Below are 27644 nucleotides of genomic sequence, written 5' to 3' on the forward strand. Positions count from 1 at the left end.
TTATGTGTTCTGTGTAATATCTCTGCGCGAGGCTCCTATATATATATATATATATATATATATATATATGTGTGTGTGTGTGTGTGTGTGTGTGCGCGCGCGCGCTAATTGAAGCTATATTTACTTGAACTGATTATGTTCTTGATCTATATAGATCCAAGCAATACTTGAACTCCAAATTCTCAAACTATTCGAAAAGCTCGTTCAGATTTAGAATCGTTCTATTCTCGGTCTCCAACTCCAAACTTCCAATATTGCCAACACAAAAAAATTCAATTTTTCTTTTCGAATTTGGATTTGAAAACCAGAGATTGGGAAAGAAACGCAGATACAAGAATATACCGAAACAATTGATACAATCAACAACCAACAAGAACATTAATACAACAAAAAAAAAAAACAGAAAGAGCGACAAATTGAATAAGAAATCATCATACCTTAATCGAAGAATCTGAACGGAACAGAGCAGAAACGAGCTAGAATTGGCTGAGAGAAAAATAAATAAATAATAAATAATAAATGAAGAAGATCGCGATGAATCTGGGTATGGAATGTATTGAAAAGAGAAAAAAAGGAAAGTGAAAACGAATGAGCTTGGGAAGCGGGGAAAATTAAAAGTAAAGAGAGAAGAAAAATGGTTGTAGATGGAGGGAAACAGAGTACTGGCGAGATGGACGGTAACGGCTCGGGTACGTAAAAATGCTGCCGTGTGTTGTGTGTCCATATATAGACATTTCTTGTTTGGAGATTTCTTGTTGCCGTGTGATGGGATTCTCTAGTAGGTCTAACATTATGTCAGATTTTTTTTAGTGGTTAGATTTATATATATATATATATATTTTTTTTTTTTTTTTTTGTATGTGATTTTATATAAATTTAATAAATAAAAAATTTAATCTATTAATATGTTAGTGTACTAAAAAAAATCTCTTTTTATTTTATCCCATTAATCAAAATAATAATTAATCTCGTTTTATCTTTCTTTTTTCCTTGAATGATACTAGAGACACCATTTATAATCTCAAATTTTTTATATAAATTTACGTGATATATGAATTGTCATCTTTTTATTTATAATTGCTCAAAATATTATCAAATCAATTAATAATAAATGACTACATCTATTAGTAAAAATACGACAATTTTATATCACGCAAGTTTGTACAAAATAATTGGGATTAGAGTTTCCTAACATTACATTTTTTCTTTTTGTGAAATCTTTCTTGTGGACAATAAAGAAATAAATTATTGAAAAAGTTTATATTTTCAGCCGTTAAATTTATATTAAAAATATTTTATTATTCTGATGTGATTTTTAGAAGATTTAATAGACAAAAACCGCCCTATATATTGGTGGAGAAATTCTACTAGAAAAAAGTCCTTTTTATCGTTGATTCTTTTTTGTTTTAAGTGATATTGATTCTAATATAAATAGACATGTTGTTGACGGCTTGACACTATACATTCATCAAGAAGTTTAACCAATGAAGAGATTAATTATAACTACAACAAAAATTTAGTCAAAAGTTAATTGTTAACGCACTATAATTTGTTCTTGACAGTTTTCATGTCATAAAAGTGTTATATGTGGCATCGTTCATTTCACCGATTCGAGTTTTCAGTTCTAAGTTTTTACAGTAAAAAACTCTCAGAAAATGTCACATCTAACTTTTTCTGCTACAATGAAAAGTTTTCAGAAAATGTCACATCTCAGCTCGAATTGAAAATTCGAATCTGCGAAGTGAAGGAGGCGATAGTAACCTCATTATCAAGAGTATTTAAGCTGTACTTTTCAATATACGCAAGTAAAATATCATTTTATTGTATAGCTGATTCTTCATATTCATAGCAAGAAATGCTACATTCAGAATAGCAATAACAAATTGTGGAATTAATGTTGATGTAGGAGTCTATCAACGAATATATATACATTTTTTTTTTTTGTCTCAACCATTTATTTTTGTATAAGATCACCTATGCTTTCTAATACCAAGAATATGTTGTTGAAACAAAGATTAATAATGTAAGTTTCAAGTTGATCGTCAAGCAGAACTTAGTACACAAATATTTTGCATAATAGATAAATTGAATTAATTTCTTTTAGTAGAAGATGAGAATGATCATTTGGACTAAGCATGCTATAAAAAAGCAAGTTGGATTTTTTTTCGTGATGGATAAAAAACAATTTAGAATTTACTTTATTAACAATCATGATTTAACTCTTACATTTAGTTAATAGTATAAAATAACTTACAGAGAAGGAGAAGGGATTAAATTAGGTTACATTTACCTTTTCTTTTCATTTCTAATTCTTATTAAGTTAAAAGGCTTTTATGTGTGAGAGCTAGGAGTGTATGTCGGTTAAAAATCGATGAGTTTCTATTAGTCAGTTTCATATCAAAGATGGTTAGTTTTGAGATTTGGAAATTGAGGATCGAACCATTAAAAAGTAAAATTGGACATTGGTTCTAAAATGATGGTGGTCAATTTGATTGTGGTTGTATTTTGTTTATAAAAATATAATGTGTGTGTGAGTTTTCTAGGCCGTAACCCGACGTTTCATTTCCCATTTTTTTTATTTTTTTAAGCATAATATAGAAATATTTTTCAAAAAAATTTAACAAAAACTTAATTGAAATGTATTGAGCATTAAAACTTAATTGTATAATAGACTATTTTAATTTTTTCGGGATATATGCATATAGGTTAAAATAAATAAAAAGTTGAAAGCGAGCTCAAGTTTGAGGCCCTTTCGTCCCTAAATTTAACCTATCACTTACAGTATCATAATAAAAAGTCCTATGATAAATAATAAATTTACAAGGAGGCAAGAGAAAGAACGTAAATACAATTTTTAACGTAAATACAATTTTTTTTTAAGTGTTCACCTTTAATTAAAAATTAACTGCTTTTTCCTTTCACAATTTAAATAACAACTTAAATTTTTTGTTACATTATTTTTCTCACAAAAATATAAATTTAACTTTTTTACGATAAATATTTTTTTTCGTATAAATTTACTTCTCAACTCGAACTTACGAAAAGAGCGTGTCCTCATGTATTGAGATTTGTTAAAAAGGTGAAGATTTCTTTATGTAGAAAATGATTACATAGAGTCTTTTTGCGAATCAAAATGGTTTTAGTTTTTGATAGTTGAGCTTATAAATATTCAAATTAGATGCATGAACATAGTCAGTATCAACCTGTAAAATCATAATTGAGAGCTAGTAGATCTTCTTTCGGGACGATGAAAAAAAATATACTACATAGAAAGTAAATTTTAAATTTATTTGTACGGATGCCCCATGAATTTTGCGTGTTTGGCCATTTAGTTTCTAAACTTTGAATTTTAACAATTAACCCCTTAAACTTTACAATATGTTACATAGTCAATTCAATTGATAACACTGTTAAAAATTTAACATAATTGTCATATGTCACTCACATGCACAACTTACTAAGGATCAAATTCAACTTTAATAATATATTTCAAAAAAAATCCAAAACATTAAAAGAAACCAAAAGAAAAATCAACAAATCTAAACGCAAACCTCGTCTAGTCATCTATCTCTCTCTCTCTCCATTTCTTCTTGGACCTGATCAAAGCTCCGCACATCTTCTTCCTTTCATTCAACATTAGAATTTCACAAATCACCATTCAAATAAATTCTCAATATATATTACAACGATAATCATAATGAAACCAAAATAAATTTGTTTGGTTGCTTAAAGAAAGAAGTGAAATCCCACATACCAAAAGCATTTGTCAATAATGGCAGAGAACATTCAAGCAACAAAATTTGAACCTCAAAGCACAAAAAAATAAAATAACAAAATTTCAGAAATAAGAGAAGAATATAGCTAGGGCTATACATAAGTTGGGTTGGTGCGAGGTAAGGTTTTTTCTTACCTCGCCTCCAAAGGGTGCGAGTTGCACATATTTCATATTTGGCCCCAACGATGTTAAAAAAATTTTACAACCCAATGATGTTTGGGTTGTGTTGGGTTGGGTTGGGCCGGGCGAAGTGGGTTGGGTGGTCAGGCTCATCATTCAAAAAATGAAAGTTCAATCCAAAAGCGGAGAGAGCCAAGAGGAAAGGCGGAGAGAGCCTGAGAGCCGAGAGGAGAGGCAGAAAGGAGAGGTGAAAAGAGGCCACCAGCGGTCTAGAACTTAAGGATCTAGTTCGACTGGTCAAGGAAGGACTGAAGATAGTCTATGTCTGCGTGTGGAGAGGATAGTTGCTAGACGAGAGAGAGTAGAGCCTAGGGTTAGAACTTAGAACTTAGAGGACATGGCCCATGCATGTCTGTGCGGGTTGGGTTGGGGTATGCGGGTTATCAGAGGCCCAACCCACAAACCGCCCCAAACACCTCGGGCCAGACATTTAGTGGGCCGAAAAATAAAAAATAATGTTACAAGTTGCTTTTTACGGGTTGAGTTGGGGTGGGGTGGTTGGGTTTGCGGGTTGTTCGGGTTTATGTACAACACTAAATACAGCAACTTGAAATTACAATTTCATTTCATCATTGCAAATTAAACAATTTAGGGCCCGTTTAGTTCGCTGATTCGAGTTTTTAATTCGAGTTGAGATGTGACTTTATGTGAGAGTTTTGACTGTAGCAAAAAAATTAAATTTTACTGTTTCTTATAGTTTTTTTACTGTAGCAAAAAATGAATTATAAACTCGAATCGGTAAAATGAATGGGCTTACATGTATGAGTAGAATCTGGAGAGGCGACAATCATCGTCTTCCTCCCTAATAATGTCAACAACCCATTACATCATCGGGGCTCATGTTGGCTAGAGGGTGAGGAGTTCACAATGCCGTGGGAAGGGGGTTAGGTTCGTGCGGGCATCGATCGGCGAGCGTGTGTAGGGAGATTGTCACTTTTATATTAGGTAGATACCCTAATTAGTTTTTTGTGTAATTTGTTTTTAGGCTATTTTGCATGCACACTCCCTCAATTTTATGAGTTTGGTAAATTGGTCTCTTAACCTTTTTTTGGCAATTTACCCGTTAAATTTTAAAATTTATTGTAATGTTAGTTAAATTGAAAACGAAGTTAAAATTTAGACGGTGTCTTCCACATGAGTGTTCAATGAGGGTAATTAACATCTTTTTTCCATTGAATTGATCATCATATACGCATCACGAGCGAAATTTTTTTTGAAATTGAAAGTTAAACATTTTGGAGAAAAAATTAAGAGTCCCCTAATTTCCAAATTTTTTTCATTCATGACATGTTTAAAGGGTTCAATTCAATGCAAAAATACCAGAATTATTTTTTATTAAACATTCATGTGAAAGATACCGTTTAAATTTTTAACGTCGTTTTCAATTTGACCAACAATACAACAAATTTCAAAATTTAAAGAGTGAATTGCCAATAAAAAAAAAGTTAATGAACTAATTTATCAAACTCGTAAAATTAAGGGGAATGAGCATGCAAAAAAGCCTTGTTTTTAAATATGTTATATATATTAAAAAATATATTAGTGAAATTATGATGCTCAGATATGCACTTACGTGAACATTTTTTCTCTTATCTATATGTACAACTTAATTATTTTTTTATTTACTTTGTCCATATCAAAATCTTTCTTTTAGCATGGTCGATTTTATTTATAAAAATATAACATTTTGACAAAAATATGCGTTATGATTAAAACACACATTTTCATACATCTATTCTTTTTAAATCTAATTTTTTAAATGCGCTTCATAAAAAAATGTACATATATGTAATTATTTTTTAATTTCTTTTATTATTACATGTTTAAAATTAGAATGAGTTTCTTTAATAAAAATAGATTGCTCAGGTGACACACATAGCAAAACAAAACATGAGAAAACACTGTCCATAAAGAATAACATTAAAGACAAATGCAATAGATAAACATAGGGACCTAAATGCAACACAAGTGTAAACGCATGTTTGGTAAGAGGGAGAGATGGAAAGAGAGAGAGAGTTGAAGGGAGAGTCGTGGAGGGCGAAGATGAGGGCCCGTTCGGTTCGTTAATTCGAGTTTTTAATTTGAGTTGAGATGTGATGTTGTGTGAGAGCTTTTTACTGTAACATAAAAGTTAAATGTGACTGTTTCAGAGAGATTTTTACTGTAGCAAAACTCGAATAAAAAAAAAAAACGGGGCTTATTTGATAGGAAGGAGAAGAGGAGGGAGAGGAGATATAGAGAGAGAGTATCTCTAGACCCACCATTTTAAATCATTCTATTGAGCCAATCTAATTAAATTCAAATAAAAATTATTTTTTCACCATTCAAAATAAATTATTAAAAAATAATAAAATAGACAATATAATAATTAAATAAATAATCTTTATTTATTTTTTTAACTCTCATTACATCCAATTAAATAATATAAAAATTTATTAAAATCTTCTACATCCTTTCTATTTTCCAATCATTCCAACTCTCTCTATCATTCGTTCTATCATTCATACTCTTTGGACTTGTTCTTTTGAGTGAAAAACTCAAAAAAATACAACTTGAGTTATAACTTTATTCGAGTTCATGTTCTTTTCAGTTTAAACTCGAGTTCAAATTCGAGTTTAAGACTAAAACTCAAGTTCAAGTTTCTCCTTCAACTCGAGTTTAGAAACTCGAACTCAAATTAATGAACAATATTTTTTCTATTCTTAAAAATGCTATAATTTTTTCGTTTTAATTATGATTGAGATGATTTTTTTTCTATGCGTTGACAACGAAAAGACGAATAAAACCCGACCCATATACCCTATTAAAATTTTTCATCAGCATTGAGTTTTTATTAAAATACTATCTAAATATAAATTCAAGTTTTGACTCATTTAAACACAAACTCAAGAAGATTCTTATCTCAAATCATAACTCAAATGTACACAATTAAATACAAACTCAAGTTATAAGTTTAACTTAAATTATAATTCAAATTTAACTTAAAAATTATACTCAAATTAAATTCCAAAAGAGCAAACTTTTTATCTGTGTAACTAAACGGAGCCTTACACAATAGCGCAATTACCAAAAAAATAAATAAATAACAAAGGAGAAGGACTGACCGACTTTTGACACGTCTAGATATCATACTTGAGCCAATGAAATTTCGCCACGTCAAAGTTTTTTGCCAACGTGTACCCGGCCACTAGAAACGAGGAAGACTTTGTCGATGAGATTCAATACCAATTGACCGAAATGCCACTATATGATCTCGTCAACTCCGCGATCTCCAAAGCAATCAAACCCCACCATTAAGGTTATTACAGTAATTTCGTCTATCTTCAATTCTTCTACAGCCACTACCAGAAAGAAAAAAAGAACGACCCAGCGAAGTTCGTTGTTATTCCGAAATTTGTATCTGCAGAGATTAGAAAGTCTTGATCCGATCAGTGATCAAAAGATGGCCTGGGGAAATCTTCGAAATTGAATTAAGATTTTTTTTTCTGTTTGATCTCTCCGGTTGATTCGAAGCTGCTTCTCTGCGTTTCCGCCATGGCTGCTCCTTTTTTCTCAACTCCATTTCAGCCCTATGTTTATCAGGTTCTCTCTCTCACACTCTCTCTCTACGATTTCATCTTATTCTTTTGAATTATTATTTCAGGTTTGCTATTAGGTCTATTTCTTGAAGAAATTTGATTTATACTTCCGCTATTCCCATCTATTTTCCTTGAATTGGAAAATTAGATTTTTTTGGGGGGGGGTGAATTTAGGGTTTTAGCTCGGTTTTAGGCCTTACATTCGTCTTAGGGTTTTTGGATTTGGTGCCAGTGGATGGCTTATTCGATTAATGAAGCTTGATATGTGCTTTTATTCCAGTGCCACTATAAGTCGGAGCTTAATTAAGAGGATAAACTAGAATTTCCAGAAAAAAAGACAGGATTCTAATTTTTGTTGTTGGTAATGGATGGTTTTTAAGTGGAGATCATCGTTGTTGATTTCGTGTATTTGGGTTTTGGTAATTTTAGTGTCCATTTATATGCCTATTATAGAGTTTGGTTTGATTTAAGAAGTAGCCACTTTTGTATTAAGTTGAATTTGGGAATTTCCTTTGTATTTTATCCTTAATAATGGGATAATGTCTTGTAGAGTCCACAAGATGCCATGATACCTTTCCAAATATTGGGTGGTGAAGCTCAGGTGGTTCAGGTATATGCTTAAACATCGCGAAATTTGTTGTTCAATCTTTATTTTCTCTTGTACTCTTTTGTTTCTCTGCCCTTTTTAAGTTAAAGTTTGTCCTTGTTCTTTTTCTTGCATCTTTCAGATAATGCTGAAGCCTGAAGAAAAGGTTGTTGCAAGGCCTGGTAAGTTTCCTTTTGAACGTGTCATTATTTTTTACCATCACATTCTTTGTTGGTTTGTGTTCCTTTTTTCTAGAGACGGTGGCTTACCATTTTTCCTCCTACTGATTAGCTAATGCAATCCTCCATCATGTTTGGATCTCTTTAGATGATTACATAGTATATTCTTTATAGTCGAGATGCTTGACATATTGCATTCCAAATCCCGGCCTTTGGAATGTTTATTGCCAATGAGATGTATTCGAAACATGAGCTGTGTATTGATGGTTGATTTTACGAAGAACTTGACTTCACAAACGAAACTTATTTGTAATTTAAGACCTAACGTACTGTTTTTGGCCTGCCACTGTCTTTTGAGTGTTTTGTTCAGTTGACCAGTGCCTCTGCACTGGATGGTTGTACTGCTTGTGAATTGGAGTAGGAGCTTAGAAATCTTTGCCACATTCTTCTAGCATATTGTCAGTTGTGACCTAAAATGAATTTGTTTTCCGCGTTCCCTACCGCAGTTTCTGGTTGTTATGGGAGTTGACTAATACCTTCTCTGGTTTTATCTTGATATATCTAGATAGCACTTAAGAGCATCTCCAATGCAATGCTATTTGTTGTGTCAAATTTGCCATATGTTATACTTTGTGGCAAAATTCCCACCAAGTATAGCATATGGTAAATTTGGCATTTGATTCATATTGGTTGATATGGATACTTTTTCATTTAATCATTACAACTTTTGCTTTTTCAAATTATTTTAAAATTAAAAATTTACTTTTACAACTTTCAAAGCTTAATGATTATAGAAAAAGTAGATTTTAGCATTTCAAATGGCATTATGCATTGGAGCAAAAATAAAAATAATATATCATATCATACTTTTTGGTGTCAAATATACAATTGGCATTAGCATTTGCATTGGAGATGGTCTAATTTCATTACCACGCACAAATGGTTGATGAACTAGTTTGCAGGTTCAATGTGCTTCATGTCTGGGTCAATTGAAATGGAAAATGTATTTCTTCCTGAAAATGAAGTGGGCGTGTGGCATTGGCTTTTCGGCAAGAGCATCACTAGCATAGTTTTTCGTAATTCTGGCCCAAGCGATGGATTTGTTGGTATTGCTGCTCCATCTCTTGCCAGAATTCTCCCGGTTTGTGCTTTTAAATTATCAAAGTTATTGTGAACAAGTCATTTTTTCATCTCTATTAATTTGGGCCTAGTTGGCCTAGTTTATGTGGTTTTCAAATTGCAGTTGAATGTAGTCGTCTCTTGTTTTAAATACGAATTACTTTTCAGATTGATTTGGCAATGTTTGGTGGAGAAATTTTATGCCAGGTACTTTTATCTTCTTCATAGATTACTTTTTCTGTTCTACTTAGTCACTTTATTAAGTCTTCTTCTTGTATCGTATGGTTATTTACTTTAATTCTTCCTTTTTCATCTTAGTTTTCTTTAGCTAAAATTTTATGGGACTTTCATTTTAATTTTGTAGCCAGATGCATTTCTTTGCTCTGTCAATGATGTCAAAGTCAGTAATACAGTCGATCATAGGCCACGTAATGCCATTGCTGGCGCAGAGGTGAGGTCTTAAGGAGCTTCGTAGCTACTTTGTTTGTTTTGCTTCATACAATTTGTTGATTTATTTTGCATTTTTTAGGCCCCGTTCATTTCACCAATTTGAGTTTAGAATTCGAGTTTTACTACAGTAAAAAGCTCTAAAAAACAGTCACATCTAACTTTTTTGTTACAGTAAAAAGCTCTCACATGAAGTCACATCTCAACTCAAATTAAAAACTTGAATCAGCGAACTAAACGGGCTCTTAGTATTCTCTTTTATTTTGTTCCCCAAGTTGCCGAATTTTCATCTTATCTATCTCACATTCATGTCACTATTATTTAGGGATTTCTAAGACAAAAACTATCTGGCCAAGGGCTTGCGTTTATACTTGCTGGTGGATCTGGTATGCACTTCTTTGCCCTACGTATGTATATTTTGTGAAATTGAGAAAGTGACTTTTTATGAATTTGGGTCCACCATGCATTGTGAAGAGAATGCTAATATTAACTTTCTTGGCTCTTTTTATATTTATTTTTATTTTTATTGTTGTATATAATTCTAGAGTATAACTTTACCGGGCCCAATTTTTTAACTTACGTGTGTCATGACTAACAGAAACATTAAAGACTTAAAAAGTGTGTATAATTTTTTCAACAGCAGACTTGTTGGATAATGGATCCTCTTCATTTTCCACCTCTTTGATTTCGCCTAAACCTTTGATAGGAATTTGGATAAGGCATGCCTTCCTGGAGCCTCTAGTTTGTAGAACTGGATATAGGGTTCTAACTAACTGATTTGAGATTATTGTCTTCTCTGATACTTGGGGAATGTGGTTTTATTTCTGCTAGTTGTACAGAAAAATCTTGAGGTTGGTGAGGTACTAGCTGTTGACGTGTCTTGCATTGTCGCGTTGACTGCCACAGTCAATATCCAAATCAAATACAATGGTCCCATGAGAAAAGCAATGTTCGGGGTAAGATATTCAAAATTCTATCAGCTTTCATTCCCATTCTCGTTGGTGTCTGATTTATTGTTTCTGTGTTTTATGTTAATTTCTCAAACTAAGTTGGTGGTGTTTACATGTATGTATTATTTAAAAAGATAGACACATCAATTGTAATTTTGTCAGATAGAATTACTTTCAGTTCAGTGAGTTTTGGGGCTATAGTTATGGTTGGCACTAGGCGGAGTGTATATTGGCTAAGACAACAAGGTCTTTTTTATGGTTGTAGTATGTTGTGCAAGTATTATTGCAGTTCTCCATGCATGTTGCATTTCTCTTCTTAGATCTTCTTAGGTAGGTTTCATGGTAAAGTAGAGTAAGGTAACAAAACAGACCCCTCCTCTTTACAAGAATGATACTTAAAGTCAACTGGAAGGTTCTCATGGTTATCTAATAGTATTGAATGACCTTTTTGCACCTTTTGGTCTTTCCACTGATTCCCACTAGCCCTAGGCTCATCACCTCTGCCATGGCAAGCGACCATTTTTTCCACTCACTTTTCACATGACTTTTGGGGTTCTCAGATACCAGTGCGCCAGTTTAATTGTTCATCCTGTGTACTTCCAATAATTTATGCTTTTCCCAACTCCTCTCGAAATGCAGGGCGAAAATCTAGTAATGGCCGTTCTAACAGGACCGGGTATTGTCTTCATCCAGAGCTTGCCATTTCACCGACTTTCCCAGCGCATTGCTAGGTAATGTTTCCCTTATGACTGAAAGTATGAATGTTTTTACCTTATCTTTTGTGTATTTGGTTTATTTCTTGCTTTATCAAAGTGCATGGTTGTTTGGTTTGCAGGGCAGTCACCTCCCCAAATATGAGGGAAAATCCGAAGTTTTTCCTTCAGATAGCCATTTTCTTTTTTCTGGCATATGTCGTGATTGTATCTTCCTTGATTTTAACCGATGTATAAATCTAACTTCTTTTTTTTTTTTTTTATTCCTACAAATACCCAGCATCATATTCTCCTTTTTCCGACTGTTGGTTCAAGTGTAGTTTTATTCAATTTTATTAATATAACCATAATAGAAACAAAAAGGTTTTAAAGTTGTTTTTGGGTATGTTTAGTAGTGTTTTTTAGAGCTCAAAATAACTTCTCTACCCATTCATATTTGAAATTTGTGATTTGTGTTCGGTAGAAACTAAAAAAAGTGTTTATTAAAGAATTTGCAAACAATCCACTGCCAAAAGCGGATGATCCATGTCTGGATAATTAATGAAACTTTCATAATATCCTAAATCATCCATGTCTGGATAATTAATGAAACTTTCATAATACCTTAAATAACTGTAATGAATTCTAAAAATAACATGCTTGTCTCCGCCTGATGAATTGTAACAAATATCAGAGAACACATTCAACGTTTCATCTTCTCCACTCACTTTCGATTACTTATTTTTTCTGTGAAATCAATGCACTTTAAACCATTCACTGAGAAACATAAACAACATCTTTGAAAATTCACAAAATTCACAACAATAGATTTAGACCAAAAAAAAAAACTTGAAAATTAACGCAATAAGAAAAACTTCAAATTAGCTTTCAACAGATGGGGGAAGAAAGTAGGAAATCAATCGGTGAGGAGGTGATTTGGCCGGGTTCGCGAGGGGAGAGGAGCAACATCTGTGATGGGGTGGGTGGGGATGTGATTAGGATCTGGGTTTTTTTTAGGTCCGCTAGTGAACCCATGGAAGAAAAATACTATACTTTTGGGTCTGCAAGTGATGGAAGAAGAAGACTTGCTGAGAACAAACAAAAAAGAAAAAGAAAAAGAAATAAGAAGAAGACTTAGGCTCCGTTCATTTCACCAATTTAAGTTTATAATTTGAGTTTTGTTACAGTAAAAAGTTCTAAAAAACAGTCACATCTAATTTTTTTATTATAATAAAAAACTTTCATATAAAGTCACATCTCAACTCGAATTAAATATTCGAATCGACAAACTAAACGAGTTTTTAATTTTTTAATTTATTATTTGCTCTGTTCATTTTCGATCAAACAATCAGTATCCAAAGCAAGCAATTTTCCTTTTTTTTTTAATGGAGTTTTTTAAGGTAGTTTTTTTTTTTTTTTTTTTTTTTTAAATCCCTTTCTTTTTGAAATAATTTTTTTTTAAAAAACATTTTTTAAGGGAGTTAAGCAAATATTTGTGTATAAAACTAGAATAAGTATGTATTTATAAATTTTTATATCGTGTCTATTTTAATCATTTTAATTACTCATAGTAATTCAACCTCATAATTTATCAGACACTGTTATACTGCTTTTGAAACTAACAATACTTATAAAATTACAGTTTATCAAATACTCAACTATTTTTTATAACAACTGTTTTTCGCTTTAACACAACTGACAACATTTTTATTAAAATCTACAGCACTACTAAATGACACTTAATACTACGGGCTTGTTCATTTATATTTTTTGAGTTAGAGTGATTTGAGTTAAGGTGTATTTGAGTATGGTTTGAGTTATGACTCTAATTTGAGTTTGTGTTTGGATATGCACATTTTGAGTTATGGTTTGAATTGAGAATCTATTTGAGTTTGTGTTTAAGTGGGTCAAAACTTGAATTTATATTTGGATAGTATTTTAATAAAAACTCAATGGTAATAGAAAATTTTAATATGGTATATGTGTGGGGTTTTATTCGTCTATTCGTTGTGATTGCATAGAAAAAAATCATCTCAATCGGAATTAAAATGAAAAAGTTGTGTCATTTTTAAGAATATAAAAAATACTGTTTATTCATTTGAGTTTGAGTTTATGAACTTGAGTTGAAGGGAGAACTTAAACTCAGATTTTAATCCTAAACTCAAGTTCAAACTCAAATTTTATAAAAAAATATGAACTTTAATAAAATTATAACTTGAGTTTAAACTTGTTTTCAATTTAGATGTAAATGAACAAACGTGTTTTCTTTTTGTTTGGTAAACGTTTTCTGACAGATCCCACCATCGTGACTGTTAGTGACACTGTACGTAACCTTGAATTTGCTATAAATAGCTTGGATGACAACTTTTTATTATTATTATTTTTTGGGGGGTAGAACTAGAATGTTCCGGACTATCTGAGAGCGAATCGTGTCTCATTGATCAATCCAACGACAAAAATTGATAGCAGAAAAAAAGAAAGAATCCAAGGATAATACAACGGCTGTGTTTGAAATTGATTTTATTTTTGTTTTTTACGTTTTTCAAGAAAGAAAAAAATAAAAACATTTCTAAAACGACGTTTGACACAATAAAAATAAAAAATAGAAATAAAAATGATTTTTTTGTTTAGTGTAAAATGAGAGAAATAAAAAACGACTTTTAATCGTTTTTCAATTTTTGTTTTCATTTTCTCCTCTCCAGAGCATAGAGAGAGAAAAAAAGACATTAATGGATTTTTTTATACTGAAAATAATCTTTTGATAAAACTACTAAACACATTTTTAAAAATGATTTATGTCTGAGATTAAAAACGTTTTCATCTTCATTTTTATATAAAAAATAAAATTATTTTAGAACGAGTTCCAAACGCTCTCAACATTATTCATTTTAATAAACATTTTTCATCTTGCACCATTGGGGTAGAGCCGGGAAAAAAAAAGCGGGAGAAAATAAAAAATAAAAAAGTGGTGCCTCGCCTTCATGGTTGGACGCGTGATTTTACATGTATTGATGAAGAGCCTAAAGCTTATCGCCAAAAAAGTAAAAATAAAATCATTTAAAATTATTTGGAACATTTTTTTTGCAAGAACAAGCATACTAGTATTTGCGTAACAAAAATCAAAGACTTGACTCTTGAGTTTGATACAAGAGTATGCTTTTCTCACCATATTCTTTTGTATCATTATAAAAAAAAAAAAAAAAAAAAAAACTCCACAAATTACTTGTTATAAGTTTATTTTCCCCTGATGTAATAATGCGATGTAGGATGTAATAATGGAGCATCTGATTCACTAATTCACCATTCAGCAAATTGGTCTATTCTTATTCACCAAAAACAAAAAATAGTGTGATTCTTGTTTATTCATTAGTATTCTCAGTGCAGTGAAATTTCAGAGTGTTGACAGCTTTAACATTCTTGTTTAACTTCATTACTTTATTTAAAATTTTAAAAAGAGATAAATTGTATCTTAGATTCTGAAAAAGGAAAAAAAAAAAGTGAAAAAAAGCTTAAAAACAAAAATGAAAACGACAATTGAGAAGTGTATATAACTTTCTTTAAAATTCCTATAAAACAATTACGCGTTTAGTAACAAACTCGTTCATTTCGCGAATTCGAGTTGAGATGTGACATTTTATGAGAATTTTTTACTGTAAAAATTTAAAACTGAAAACTCAAATCGGTGAAATGAACGAAGTATTAAGAGGACAAAATGAAAAGAAAAAGACGAGACTTTAGCTTTAAGAAAAATAAATAAATTATATGAACCATGCGTCATGAATGTGTCTGTTTGATTTATGCGTTTAAATCAGTGATTTTTAATTTTAACATTTAAATTTTAAATTTTTATGAGAAAAAATACTGTAACAGAATCAAAACTATAATTATACGTTTGGTTTATAAATTCAGAATTATTCTCAATTTATGTGTATTTTTTATGAGAAAAAACACTATAACAAATCACGAATTATAATTTAAATTATGACACGAATTCTCATACCAAACACATACATTTATTTGAACACGTTAAACAAACGAGCATTTAGGCTAATATATAAAATTAAAAAAAAAAAAAAAAAAACACGGCGCAAAAAAAGAAAGCGTGTATGATCGCTCGTGCCAGAAAAGGCAAATTATTCCGTCCCCTATAAATACATAATTCAGGGACTCTATTTCATGGATCGCTAATCATCCGAAAATCCAATCCTCGATAACTCTCTCTCCACCAAAAGCTTCCAAACCCTAACCCTAGTTCTCAACCATGCTCTTCGACCTCTGCAATCGTCCCCGGGCTTGAAAATTAGCGGAGGAATTTTGTTCGCGCCGTCAATTTCTCGGGATTTCGCTGGAAGATTCCCGATTTCTCTGTTTTCGGGTGTGCCAGAAGCGTCTCGAGTTCGCGAGTTTTTCCGAGGCCAGTCGAGGATTTCCGCGCGAAGATCCGATCCCGGATTGGTTTGTTGTTCGCTCATCGGATCAATTCCTGAATCTAGGGTTTTCCGATTCTGGAACTTTTTTTTTGGAGGAAGAGATCGGCGTTTGCTTTGTCCCGTTTTGAGAAGAAGAACCGGTGATTCGTCTTCCTCCGGGAGGTGAAGTTTGATTTGCAACGGCGGTGATCGGCAGTGGAGGAAGCCCTTGACGCACTGGTTGATTCAGATATTTTTTCTCGATCGAGGCTTCGCAAGATTACGTCTCTGCCAACTTTCTGCATAATTGGATGCACAAAATTTTCGTATTCCAGAAAAATCTCGGTCTCAATTGAAGAAGATTTTGGACGAGCTTCGACGCGGCGGTTCGATTCCTTATTGAGTATTTGAAGAAAAAGAAAATAAAAAGAGCTTGAATTTTTGTACCTTTCAATTTTTATTTTTGTTTTTTGAATATAAGGGCCGTATATTTTTTTTGGTGGCCTTTGAATTTTGGTTATCTTGGCTTCAGGGCTTTTGTTTGTTCTTATTTTGATATAATATTATTTTTTTTAGAAGACATTAAAGAAAAGAATTTACCATGGCGGTGTATTATAAATTTAAGAGTGCGAGAGATTATGATTCAATTCCTATGGACGGTCCTTTCATCTCAGTTGGTACTTTGAAAGAAAAAATTTTTGAATTCAAGCATTTGGGAAGGGGTACTGATTTCGACCTTGTGGTCACCAACGCCCAGACCAATGAAGGTTGGTTCACATTTAGATATACAGTTTATTCTCTTCAAAACTAGCGTTAATTTAATCCAAAATATGGCTTCTAGGTGGTTAGATAATAATGGTTTGGTTTATATTGATTATATGATGATTAGTTGTATAGAAGTTGGAAGAGGGGTGGGGTTGTTGCACGGTTAATTTCAATTGGCATTTTGGGTTATTATTGTCATCGCGTGCTCTTTATCTTATATATTAGTGGCTGTCAAGGGTGTGGTAAAATTAACTCAGTAAAATACAAAATCTTCATCGGCGAAATTTGTGCTGAATTAGCACAATTTGTTAGGAAACACGTCATGAGAACGATGTTGGGATCTGGTGGGATGGTCAGTCTTAGTTTTAGTTCCAAGGAACTATAGTGTTGTTTTGGGTGTTGGGAGGTTCGAATTCTGGTAATGTTTGTTCTTCCAATTAATGTCTTTGCAGTGTTTATCGACTTCTGTTCTCTGTTTCGAATTTCAGAATATCTTGATGAAGCAATGTTGATACCAAAAAATACATCCGTTTTAATTCGTCGCGTTCCAGGAAGGCCTCGTATGCCCATTGTTACTGATCCAAAGTACTATCTCAAACCTTTAACCTGTTATTATTTGTTGAATATCTTAAAAGTTTTGCTGTCACTGTGCAATCGACTGTGAAGGCTTTTAGCAATGTTGGTTTTGTGCAGCTTTCACTATCCCTTGTGGTTGTACTGTTGTTTCTTGTGTAGAATGGATTCAAGTAGCTTGCTAATGTGGCATAAAGCCTGCTGCTACTGTATGACTTTTAGTTGCAATACAAATATAAATTGTTGTGGTTTGACGTATGTTTTGGTTGCAGTCCAAAGGTGGAAGAAAAGGTGGAAAGCACTGAACCGGAAAGGACCAGCTTCCCAGTAGCTGATTCATCTATCATGAAATATGTAAGCTTTAGTCTCCCTCATATTTAATCTGTTAACTAATATGAGATTATTACATTGCGTTGCTTCATCTTCAGTATCCCTACTTTTGTATTCATAATTTCTTACCTGTTTTATCTTGACTTCTTAGCCTGATGACTCTGAATGGGATGATCTTGGGGGTGATTTGTATGAAATTCCTGAAGCCGTGCCAGTTCAGTCAAGTAATGTAATTCCAGAAGCTCCCCCTACAAATAAAGCTGATGAGGATAGCAAGATTAAGGCATTTATTGAAACTCCAGCCTTGGATTGGCAACGGTTAATCTCTTTTTTCTGTATTTTCTTGATTAGTTAATTAATATTGTAATTTTCATTGGAATTTTCAACTTTTTATAGGCGTGTTGTGTTGGTATCATTTTGTAGACTGAATAGTGTGCTCACGTTTTTGTATTTGAAATGCAGTCAAGGTTCTGATGGGTTTGGTCCTGGTAGAGGTTTTGTCCGAGGTATGGGTGGAAGGATGATGGGTGGACGTGGTTTCGGTGATTCTCTTATTCTTATGTTTATCTTATAAGTTATTTTTACTTAAAAATCTTGTCCTTAACCGTACAAGTGATGAGACTGAACAAATTTTTTATTGATTTCAGGTCGAGTAGGGTTGGAGAGGAAAACACCTCCACAGGGCTATGTATGTCACAGGTGCAAGGTGCCTGGTATGTTTATGTTCTATAATGTGGCATGAATAAAATATTTTGCTTCTTTTGAGTTTGTGGTTAAGAGTAAAAAATGTGCTTTATCTTCTGAAATCTTGTTTTAGGACATTTCATTCAACACTGCCCTACAAATGGCGATCCCAATTTTGACATCAAAAGAGTGAAGCCACCCACTGGCATTCCAAAGTCCATGCTGATGGCAACCCCAGATGGCTCATATGCGTTGCCAAGTGGTGCAGTGGCTGTCTTGAAGCCAAATGAGTAAGTTGATAAATAAGATCTTACTGGCAATATTGTTTATTTTCACTCTTAATCATTGGGGCAAAAAATGATTCAGAATATTTTTTCTGTTAAAACAGAGCTGCTTTTGAGAAGGAAATTGAGGGGTTACCATCTACTACACGGTCTGTTGGTGACCTACCACCTGAGCTACACTGTCCACTGTGCAAGGAAGTAATGAAAGATGCAGTCTTGACTAGCAAGTGCTGCTTTAAGAGCTTCTGTGATAAATGTAACTTGCAGTGTTCCCTGTTTTTCTAATCCCTAGAACTTTGCCACTACTTCATGATACTTCGGTAGTGTAGTATCAATCACCATAATGCACGTGTAAGCTGACATAAATAAAACTTTGCCTCAGGTATCAGGGACTATATTATTTCAAAGTCAATGTGTGTCTGTGGGGCTACAAATATACTGGCGGATGATCTTTTGCCTAATAAGACACTTCGGGATACAATCAATCGAATCTTGGAATCTGGTAATAGTAGTGCTGAAAATGCTGGGAGTACATTCCAAGTTCAAGGTATGCATTTCGGACATCTGGCATCTGTTTCGCTACAACTTGATGTAATTTTTTTTCAACTAATTTCAATTCGATTTTTCTTGTTTTAGACATGGAGTCTGCACGCTGCCCGCAGCCCAAGATTCCTTCCCCAACTATGTCTGCTGCTTCTAAGGGAGAACAAAATCCAGCACCTTGTAATGAAGAAACTCCAAAAGTACAGGAAACTGCAGTTGTGACAAAGCCTGTAATTGCTACACAGCCGCCGATAGAGAAAGTGAGGACTTCCAAAGTGGCTGATGTATCTGAAGCCACCCATGAGTCCATCAGTGTGAAGGAACCAGCATCACAAGGCAGTGCTCCATTAGTTGAGGAAGAAGTGCAGCAGAAGCTGGCTTCTGGGGAACTAGGTAATACATACTTTGAGCAGTTTTCTTATTCCTAGGTTATATCAGCTCAACCACAATTTGTTGCATATTCACTGTCAAATCATAATTTTGTGACTGATGTTACATTACCAGTTGTATGCATTTGAAACCATTTTAGACTTAGTAAGAGAGTTAAAGGAGAAGAGGGGAAAAAAAAAGGAACTAAATCTGTGACAGAAGGAAGCAATGCAAATATATCTGAATATTCCTTATTTCAGGGATCGTCATAACCATCTAGCTTAAATCTATATTTTTCTTTTATTGCAGGAAGGAAAAAGAAAAAGAAGAAAATTCGCATGCCTGCTAATGGTACGTCTTTCATGCTTTTTCTGGTCTATATATTCCCGTTCTAACAAACCAACACACACTTTGTGTTTATTATTGAGATTGGGCATTTTTATTCTACGTACTTCTATTTATTCCTTATTACATTCCTTGCAGATTTGCAGTGGAAAGCCCCACAAGATTTTCCAGTTGATAATTATATGATGCCTATGGGGCCTTCAACGTATAATCCATACTGGTCAGGAGTGCAACCTGGTATGGACGGATTTATGGCGCCATTCCCTGGACCTATGCCTTATATGGGTTATGGTCTCGGACCCCTAGACATGCCATTTCCAGGTTTCGTTCCACAGGATCCATATGCTTCTCAAGGTTGTATGTTCCCTCCTGTTCCACTTCAGAGGTAAGTGTGTGCATTGGTAGATTTCCTTTCTTATCTGGTTAGGTAGATAGATAGATAGACAGACAGACTGAGTTATATGAATGTCAGCGGGCAGATTTCCTGGCACTTGTTATTGACTGCTCTACAAATGCAAATTAATGCTGTGTTGAAAGTATATGAACCTATATGGCTACTCACTATTGGGATAACAATTTTGAATATATACAGGGATCTTGCGGAGTTTAGTATGCCAATGAACCTTCCACCCCCTGCCATGAGTAGAGAGGAATTTGAGGCTCGGAAAGCTGACTTGAGAAGAAAGCGTGAGATGGAGAGACGGGGGGCTGAAAGGTAAAATTGAAATTTTTGTTTTAATTTTTGATTTGTCATGCATCTAGATCAATTTGGGAAACGGTGGATGACATGACACGTGGTCATCTGCATGTTGTTGTCTATAATTTTGTGGCTGTATTTTAGAGTTTAGAAAGTTGTTTTGAATACGAATAGCTTGATATTCTAAATGGCAATTGTTAGCATTAATCTTTCGTAAGGTTTAAAATCTTCTCAAGTTACACAACCTGGTTGGATGATTTCCCCTTTTGAGTTGAAAAGCTCCTACCTCTTGTTTCGAATTTTGTTAGCTTGCTGTTTTCGTTTTGTTAATCCTAGGTTATAAGTTCTAAAGTAAAAATCACTTCATTTGATAGTTAAATAACACCTGCGGCTTCATCAATGGTGTTAATCTGTGGCTTTTTATTTATGGCGCCTGGTAGCTTATTGCTGTAAAACTGAAGTTTCAATTGCCATATGCTTAACCAATTTTACTATTTCTTCTTGCAGTAGGGAGTTCGTGAAAGATCGGGATTTTGGCAGAGAAGTGAGCAGCAGTGGCGACATCCCTATGATGAGACCAAAATCTGTATGTCCCTTTTATCGTCCTAATTTTTCTCCTCCCATTTGTGTACCACAGCAGAAGATTTCTTTCTGGTTTTTAGCAAGATTTTCACAAGACGTCGCCAAATTGGCAAGAAATGCGGTTATCTTCTCCTCCCTAAAAGGAAGAGATGTTTTGCTGCATTTAGAATCAACATGTAGTAGCAATTTCTGTTTTGTTTCCTTTTTTTTTTTTTTTTTTTCTAACCATTTAATTTTTCTTTTTTTTATTTTTTATTATGTTTTGCTGCATTTAGATTCAACATGTAGTAGGAATTTCTGTTTTGTTTCTTTTTTTTTTTTTTCTAACCATTTAATTTTTCCCCTTTTTTTTGATGACTTGTTTAACTATAGTATTAGAAACTAAAATCTAGTCCTAAACAGAGGCAAGCTACCAAAAATCTTGCCGAAGTGAATCAAAAAACTAGAATCTTCGCGTGCGGTGTGCCTTGACGCCTTGTTCGAATTCTTTCCAACTTATTCTGCCAAAGACTTGCATTTCATACTGGTTTCCTCTGTTATGAGTGATTACTTGGCTTTTTTTAATGCTTGTGATTTGTCTACTTTGGTCAGTGCGTGGGCAGTTCATTGCTAGCTTCTAATGGAGGAATGGGACGGATTAATTTTGCTTGTCCCGCTAATTTCCTTTTTTTTTTTTCAAACAGAAGAAACGATTTTTTTAATTAATTCTGTTTGGTTTTGGCAGAAGTTGGATAAGTTGAACATTGGTTGTCTGTTCCAGGCCTGCATTTTACCCATTTTACACCATCAATGGACATTTTCAATAAATATCTTATAATAATGATAATAATAATATCAACTAATTTTTCATTTTTTTTTTTGAACAAAAATAATTTTTCTAGTGAAAGCGAATGGTTTTGTGCATCGAAGTAATAATTTTCTTTAATGTGAAGGGAAAAAAAATAAAATAAACGTGATCATAGAACAACTACCATGTTTCTTATCAATCAGGTTGTCCTCAAAAAGGCCAACTCTTAAATCTGAGTTTAACTTTGTAACCAAATTTAAATGAAAAAATACGGAAAACAGAAGAAAATAGTAAAGGTAAACTAAGGTTTAGTAGAGTTCCTCTCTAAACCTAAATCTAAAAGAGCAAATTTTAGTGCCTCCCAAGTGCAGATTTTTTTTTTTTTTTGCTTTTAAAAAAAAAATAAAGTGGGCACATAAAGGCCCGTGACAATATGTATATGAATAATATTTAAGTTAATATATATTTTTGTTTGCTTGTTTCCTCTCCTTTATTCTTTTTTTTTTAATTTAAAAAGAATAATCTATTTGTGTTACGAACATCATATATAATCATATTATTATTAAATATTATAAAAGAAATAATAATTAATATATATTGTTGTGCAGAAACTACCAGTGGACCGACCGTCGAGTCCTGACTATCACCGACGCCACAGATCGGAGAGATCCTCCATTGAAAGACCTCCGCGAGATCTCGAACCTCCACGACCTCCCAAGAGAAAGTCCGACAACCACCACAACGACCACGACTACGACTATGACAGGCATCACGATCGCGACGACACTGATCACCACCACCACAACAACCAACATCACCGTCGCCGTGCCGAATCTTCCGAAGCTTCCGGTAAACATTCCGCCGCCTCTGCTTCGGAGTCGGCGGCCGCGGCGTTAGATCGTAAGCATAAGGCAAGCGTCTTCTCACGCATAAGCTTCCCGGAGGGTGAGGCGGCCAGCAAGAAGCGCAAGGTTTCCTCCTCCTCTGCTCCTTCGGCGGCGGTGGAGGCGGCCGGCGTCGGTGCCTCCGCGTCTTCGGCGGCTCATCACCACAAGGCGACGGCGAATGGATACTACGACGATCACAAGTCGTCTTCTTCGTCAATGAAGGCAGCGGCGGCAGCGTCGGTGACGAGCGGGGGAGGGAGGAAGTCGCGGTCGGTGGAGTACGAGTCTAGCGACGACGAACGGCATTTCAAGAGGAAGCCGTCAAGGTACGAGCCATCGCCACCTGCACCGCCGGTTGAGATGGAAGAGCCGAAGCACTCTAGAGGTTCGAGGGAACGTGATCGGAGCAGGCACAGATAGAGCAGAGCAACTGCAGTTTCTCTCTCCCTATCTCTGACTGCTGGTGAGAGAGAAAGAGGAGAGAGAGTGCAATGAAGACTACATGCAGCACAGGGGATTAGAGGGGAGAGATTGAGTGGGTCATCGTCATGATATTGATATGATCGAAACTTTTTTTTTTTTTTTTTTTTTTTGAGGGGATAATTCTAAAATGGGTGATGATTTTATCCTCCGTCGTTATGTAACATTTTGTGGAAGGCTGGAGCTTTATTTTCAGTTTATACGTACTCTTTGCTTAAATTTTATAATAAAAATTATTTTCCGACAATAAAGGTTAATATTAGACTTTTTTTTTTTGAACTGAATATTAAACTTTTCCTTTTCAATGCTTTAGTCGTTATGAACCTTATAATTTTTCCTTTAACTGTTTGATTCGTAGTATTATTATTATTGATTCATTTCAAGCATTCTTACTTTCTATTATAAAAGCTTCTTGTTGGTTGTTTGCTAAACGTATTGGGGGCTCCACTTTTAACTAGTGTGGCGAATGTAACTCTTCGTGGAATGTAACTCTTGGTGGTCTACGTAGACACATAATTTTAAAAGAAGAAAAAGAAAGAAGAAAGAAGAAAGAAGGCTTAATTTTAAAAATTCTTTCCGAATTCTTTCTGAATTATGACACTTATAACACTTTATATCTCGAATTTTAAAACGTAATATCCGTTTTTCCCGAACTTTATTTTGTTAACAAGTTTTCTCTTTCTGTTACAATAAGTGATGGAATTCGACACGTGTTAGGCACATGATCCATCTGAGGAGGGTAATTCTAGACTAATTCTGAAACTAAATCTCTTGCACAGAAATTCTCTCCACTGTCAAACCACTTTCACAATTTGAAAAAAAAAAACCGACTCCCTCTCTCTAATTTCTCTCTCTTCCTCTCTCTCTTTCTCGATTATCGCTCTATCTTTGAGAAACAAAAAAAAAAATCCCAAACCTGAGAAACTAGATCTCCACCTGCAACATCGATGGGGTTGGGTTGTCGAGACTGGACATAGAGTCGCGATGGGGCTAGAGAGAGATAAGAGCAACGTTGGGTGCAACAATGGTGCGTCGCAGGAGGGCTAGGCTTGCCGGGGCTAGAGAAGGAGGAGCGCGGGTCGCGTGACGATGGTGGGGATTTGGGTCACCGAGGCTGAAGAGGGAGGAGGCGCGGTGGGTCGGCGAGATGACGACGGCTGGGCTCGCCAGATAGAGAAGAGGAGAAGAAGAAGGAGCCTGGTATTAGAAATTGGAAAAAATGAAAATTAAAAAGAAAGAAAGTCAGAGAGAGATAGACGAGAGATATAGGATTTTCTTTATGTTTTCTTATTATTTTTTATATTTTCAGAAGGTTTAAACGTAATTGTACTTTTAATTCTCACTAAATAAGTACACGTTCAATTTTCGTTACTCATTATAACATAAGGGAAAAACTTATTAACGAAACAAAGTTCGGGGGGAGCTGATATTGCGTTTTAAAATTTATGAGGTAAAGTGTTACAAGGGTCATATTTCAGGAGAATTTTTAAAATTAATCCAAGAAAGAAAGAAAGAGAAAATTATAAAATTGACCTTTAAAGAGTGGATGAGTAAAAATTTTACTCCTCACTCTTAATTAACTATATAACAAAAATGTATTAATCAAAAGTAATAATACAAATCTTAATTCATACACTTTTTTTATATGCTTTTTTCTTTTACTCTTTTAGGAAAGTCTCACGAAGTATTTTAGTATTTCATTAAAATACGACTTTTAAGCCTTTTTTTTTTTTTTTGAGAGCAAAAGCCTTAAACTTTTTTTTTAGATAAAATAAAAAGTATCTCATGCGACAAACATGGGATGTTGTGTGAGATTAATTCCTGAAAAACGACATCATTTAGTTGAGAATTGATTTATTGAAGAGCCAAAACGCAGAGTTTTGGTTAATGGAGCAGAAGCCTATAATCTGAAGACACGTGGAGAAGGAAAGTCGGTTAACTACTCTACAGAAGGAAACTTTATTAAACAAGGCATTATCCTGCTTCTAGCAGGCTCGAAGAGAAAAAAGGCGAGCAGAGTACTTTTTTTGTAAGATTGTACTGAGAGAAACACGTTCCTGTAATTGAGAGATCTGAGAGAGTGTTTGGGAGCTAAGAAAATCTGGGTAAAAGGGTTTCTTTACTCACTGGATATTTTCTCTGTATAGCACTAGTTTGGGATTTCTCTGGGTGTTTCTGGGTTTACTTCTTGTAATCTCTGAGTGATTTAGATGTAATCAATTCTCAAATAGTGGAAGGGCTTTCTTGCGAATGAGCCCAACGGGGGACGTAGAATTCTTGAATCCGAACCTCGGTGAAACAATTTGCGCGTCGTTGTCTTTTGATTTCTTGAGTTCTATTTCGAGTCTGTGTTAGTTTTCCTAACATGTGGTTTTCAAAAGAAATATACCTTAAAACAAAATTATTATTGGGGTTAAACTGAGTATTTATTAAGAAATGAGTCTCGAATGTGAATATTTTTTTCGGATAATGATGTGATATATTTATTATTAGACTGGTGGATTAATTACGAAAATCTTCCTTCAATTTTCAACATTTTTCACAAACTTTTAAAAATATCGTAATTCAAAATATCATATAATTTTATTTATTTGATAAAGAAAATCAAATTATACTCTAGCGAATTGTAATTTCAGAAATAAAAGGTACTTGTAAAAAAAGTTGAAAAAAGAGGAAAGATCATTGTCATTAACTCAAACATAGTTGGTTTGTATTGAGCTTCGACCCTTCAACTTATGAAAAAAGTTGAAAAAAATTAGGCCAAAGATCACTTCTCACTCCCAAGTAAGAAAAGGGTACGCAAGAGATTTCCATTTCCATGCATCATAGTGTTTATATGCTAAAAGTTAGTATTTTAGTAACGCAATTCCAAACGACAAACTAATTTGATGCACTTCAAAAGGCATAAATCATCTGTAAATTAACTTCAATTCATTTTTTTTTCCCTTCTCCATTTCAATCAAACCCATAAAAAAGCTACACGAAAGTAACTGAAAATTCTACCAAAGGCGAACATAACAACATAAGGTACAACTGTGTTGACATTCCATAAATAAAGCAGGTCGAGATGATCGTTTATTCTAACATCGAAAATAGATGGAATAAGAGATTCAGGAACTTTGATAACTATTTATAGCCTCTTGCAACTCCTACGCCACGATGAAAACCCTGCAAACATTTTTTTTTTTAAAATTTGAGGAACAGAAATAAATCAAAAAGTGTCCAGTCCAAGCGGATTAAGAAAGGAAAATATAATATATTATTCCTCTCAATATGCTTAAAGAGAAATTTACATTTGACCAACCTAAAAGAAAAATTATGAGATCGCAGCACAAAATCATTAACATTAATTATAGTAAACTCTATATTTGAATCACAAAATGACTACTTCAGGTGAAATTGCACTCCTAACATAATCAGATATGACGCTTGGTTAGATTAACTACCTGTCGACCAAAGTTCACAACACTAGAGTAATCTGGACAATGTACTTGTTTATTTAATGCATATTGTTATTAGCTCATCCAACTAAAAACAAATCATATCCAATTCAATTGCATATTGTTAATTTAATCTAATGCCGTTTTGAGTATTAGCATTGAAACCAAGCACGGCTGCACAAACCTGAGAAAGAAAAAGTGCGTAGTAGAAACTCGAAATCTACACATGATTTTTCAATTATGAATTAGGCATAATCCAATAAAGTTTGTAAAAGTTACCATTACTAACTAGCAAAACTAATTAGCCAAACCAGGATATATCTACTCTAGAATTTGAAAAATTTGACACGCAGCATTCTTTCTCACAAACCTCGTTTCTTTCTTCAATCATCTTCTCAGGCCAATCCCAAATCATGATTTTATTCGCAATGAAAAGTACAAAAATCAAAAGAAACGGAACCAAATTACAGTTCTAAACCAAACCACGTTGCAATTGCATTAAACAAAACACAAAACACAAAAACCAACTAATTAATTATTACAGCAGAGAATAATCTATTCACTAAGCTTAAACTTTTAAGGGATTTGAACGCTAGCATTGGATTGAAACAACCTATAAGTTACCATATTGCATTATCAATTTTTCATTTTGTTTTTTGGGGCAAAACATTGGCATTTAACAACCTATAGATCATCAATTTTTCTTTTTGGTTGGGGAAAGCAAAAAGATAGTGAATTTCCCTTAAATTAAGGTAATTGGCATTAGCTGCTGAAGAATATCGAAATTGAAATCCTACATAACTGAAAAGATTCAGCAATGGGGAAAAAAAAGCAATACCTGAAAAGGAACAAAATTAAGCACTCAGCAAGGGAATCATGCCGGTCTTTCTGGCATAAGCAAAGATCCCACCGGCCTCGATCACCGGCCCGGCATCGCCGATCGGCTTCAATTTGTACTCTTTC

The 27644-nt window shown here is 33.8% G+C and overlaps 4 protein-coding genes across 5 annotated transcripts in view; 2 read left to right on the forward strand and 2 right to left on the reverse strand.

Moving 5' to 3' along the window:
* LOC21406826 (probable glycosyltransferase At5g03795) overlaps positions 1–731 on the reverse strand; it is a 6758-nt gene extending 6027 nt beyond the window's left edge. For both annotated transcript variants that reach the window (XR_002902936.1, XM_010106574.2), the window contains exon 1: positions 438–731. The gene's annotated coding sequence lies outside the window, so the exon portion shown is untranslated. The remainder of the gene's footprint in view (positions 1–437) is intronic.
* Positions 732–7314: 6583 nt separating this feature from the next.
* On the forward strand, positions 7315–11858 carry LOC21406827. Its single transcript, XM_024171105.1, has 10 exons — positions 7315–7537; positions 8084–8143; positions 8262–8301; positions 9261–9439; positions 9586–9624; positions 9782–9868; positions 10190–10250; positions 10696–10820; positions 11454–11545; positions 11650–11858. Exons 1-10 carry the CDS (start codon positions 7490–7492, stop codon positions 11762–11764), a joined length of 846 nt encoding a protein of 281 aa, XP_024026873.1. The 5' UTR covers positions 7315–7489; the 3' UTR covers positions 11765–11858.
* Positions 11859–15698: 3840 nt separating this feature from the next.
* LOC21406830 (E3 ubiquitin ligase PARAQUAT TOLERANCE 3) lies at positions 15699–23481 on the forward strand. The gene is made up of 15 exons (XM_010106578.2): positions 15699–16682; positions 17169–17265; positions 17526–17607; positions 17735–17901; positions 18046–18125; positions 18231–18296; positions 18401–18557; positions 18656–18807; positions 18934–19098; positions 19188–19487; positions 19773–19814; positions 19947–20193; positions 20401–20523; positions 21013–21091; positions 22483–23481. Exons 1-15 carry the CDS (start codon positions 16517–16519, stop codon positions 23179–23181), a joined length of 2622 nt encoding a protein of 873 aa, XP_010104880.1. The 5' UTR covers positions 15699–16516; the 3' UTR covers positions 23182–23481.
* Positions 23482–26142: 2661 nt separating this feature from the next.
* LOC21406831 (3-isopropylmalate dehydratase small subunit 3) overlaps positions 26143–27644 on the reverse strand; it is a 2638-nt gene continuing 1136 nt past the window's right edge. The window contains exons 2-3 of the mRNA XM_024171104.1: positions 27520–27644; positions 26143–26409 (exon numbers count right to left, since the gene is read on the reverse strand). Coding sequence (XP_024026872.1) covers positions 27536–27644 — 109 coding nt within the window. The 3' untranslated portion in view covers positions 26143–26409; positions 27520–27535. The remainder of the gene's footprint in view (positions 26410–27519) is intronic.

The sequence above is a fragment of the Morus notabilis genome, unplaced genomic scaffold (genome assembly GCF_000414095.1).
Source record: "Morus notabilis unplaced genomic scaffold, ASM41409v2 Scaffold789, whole genome shotgun sequence".
NCBI classification, from domain to species: domain Eukaryota; kingdom Viridiplantae; phylum Streptophyta; class Magnoliopsida; order Rosales; family Moraceae; genus Morus; species Morus notabilis.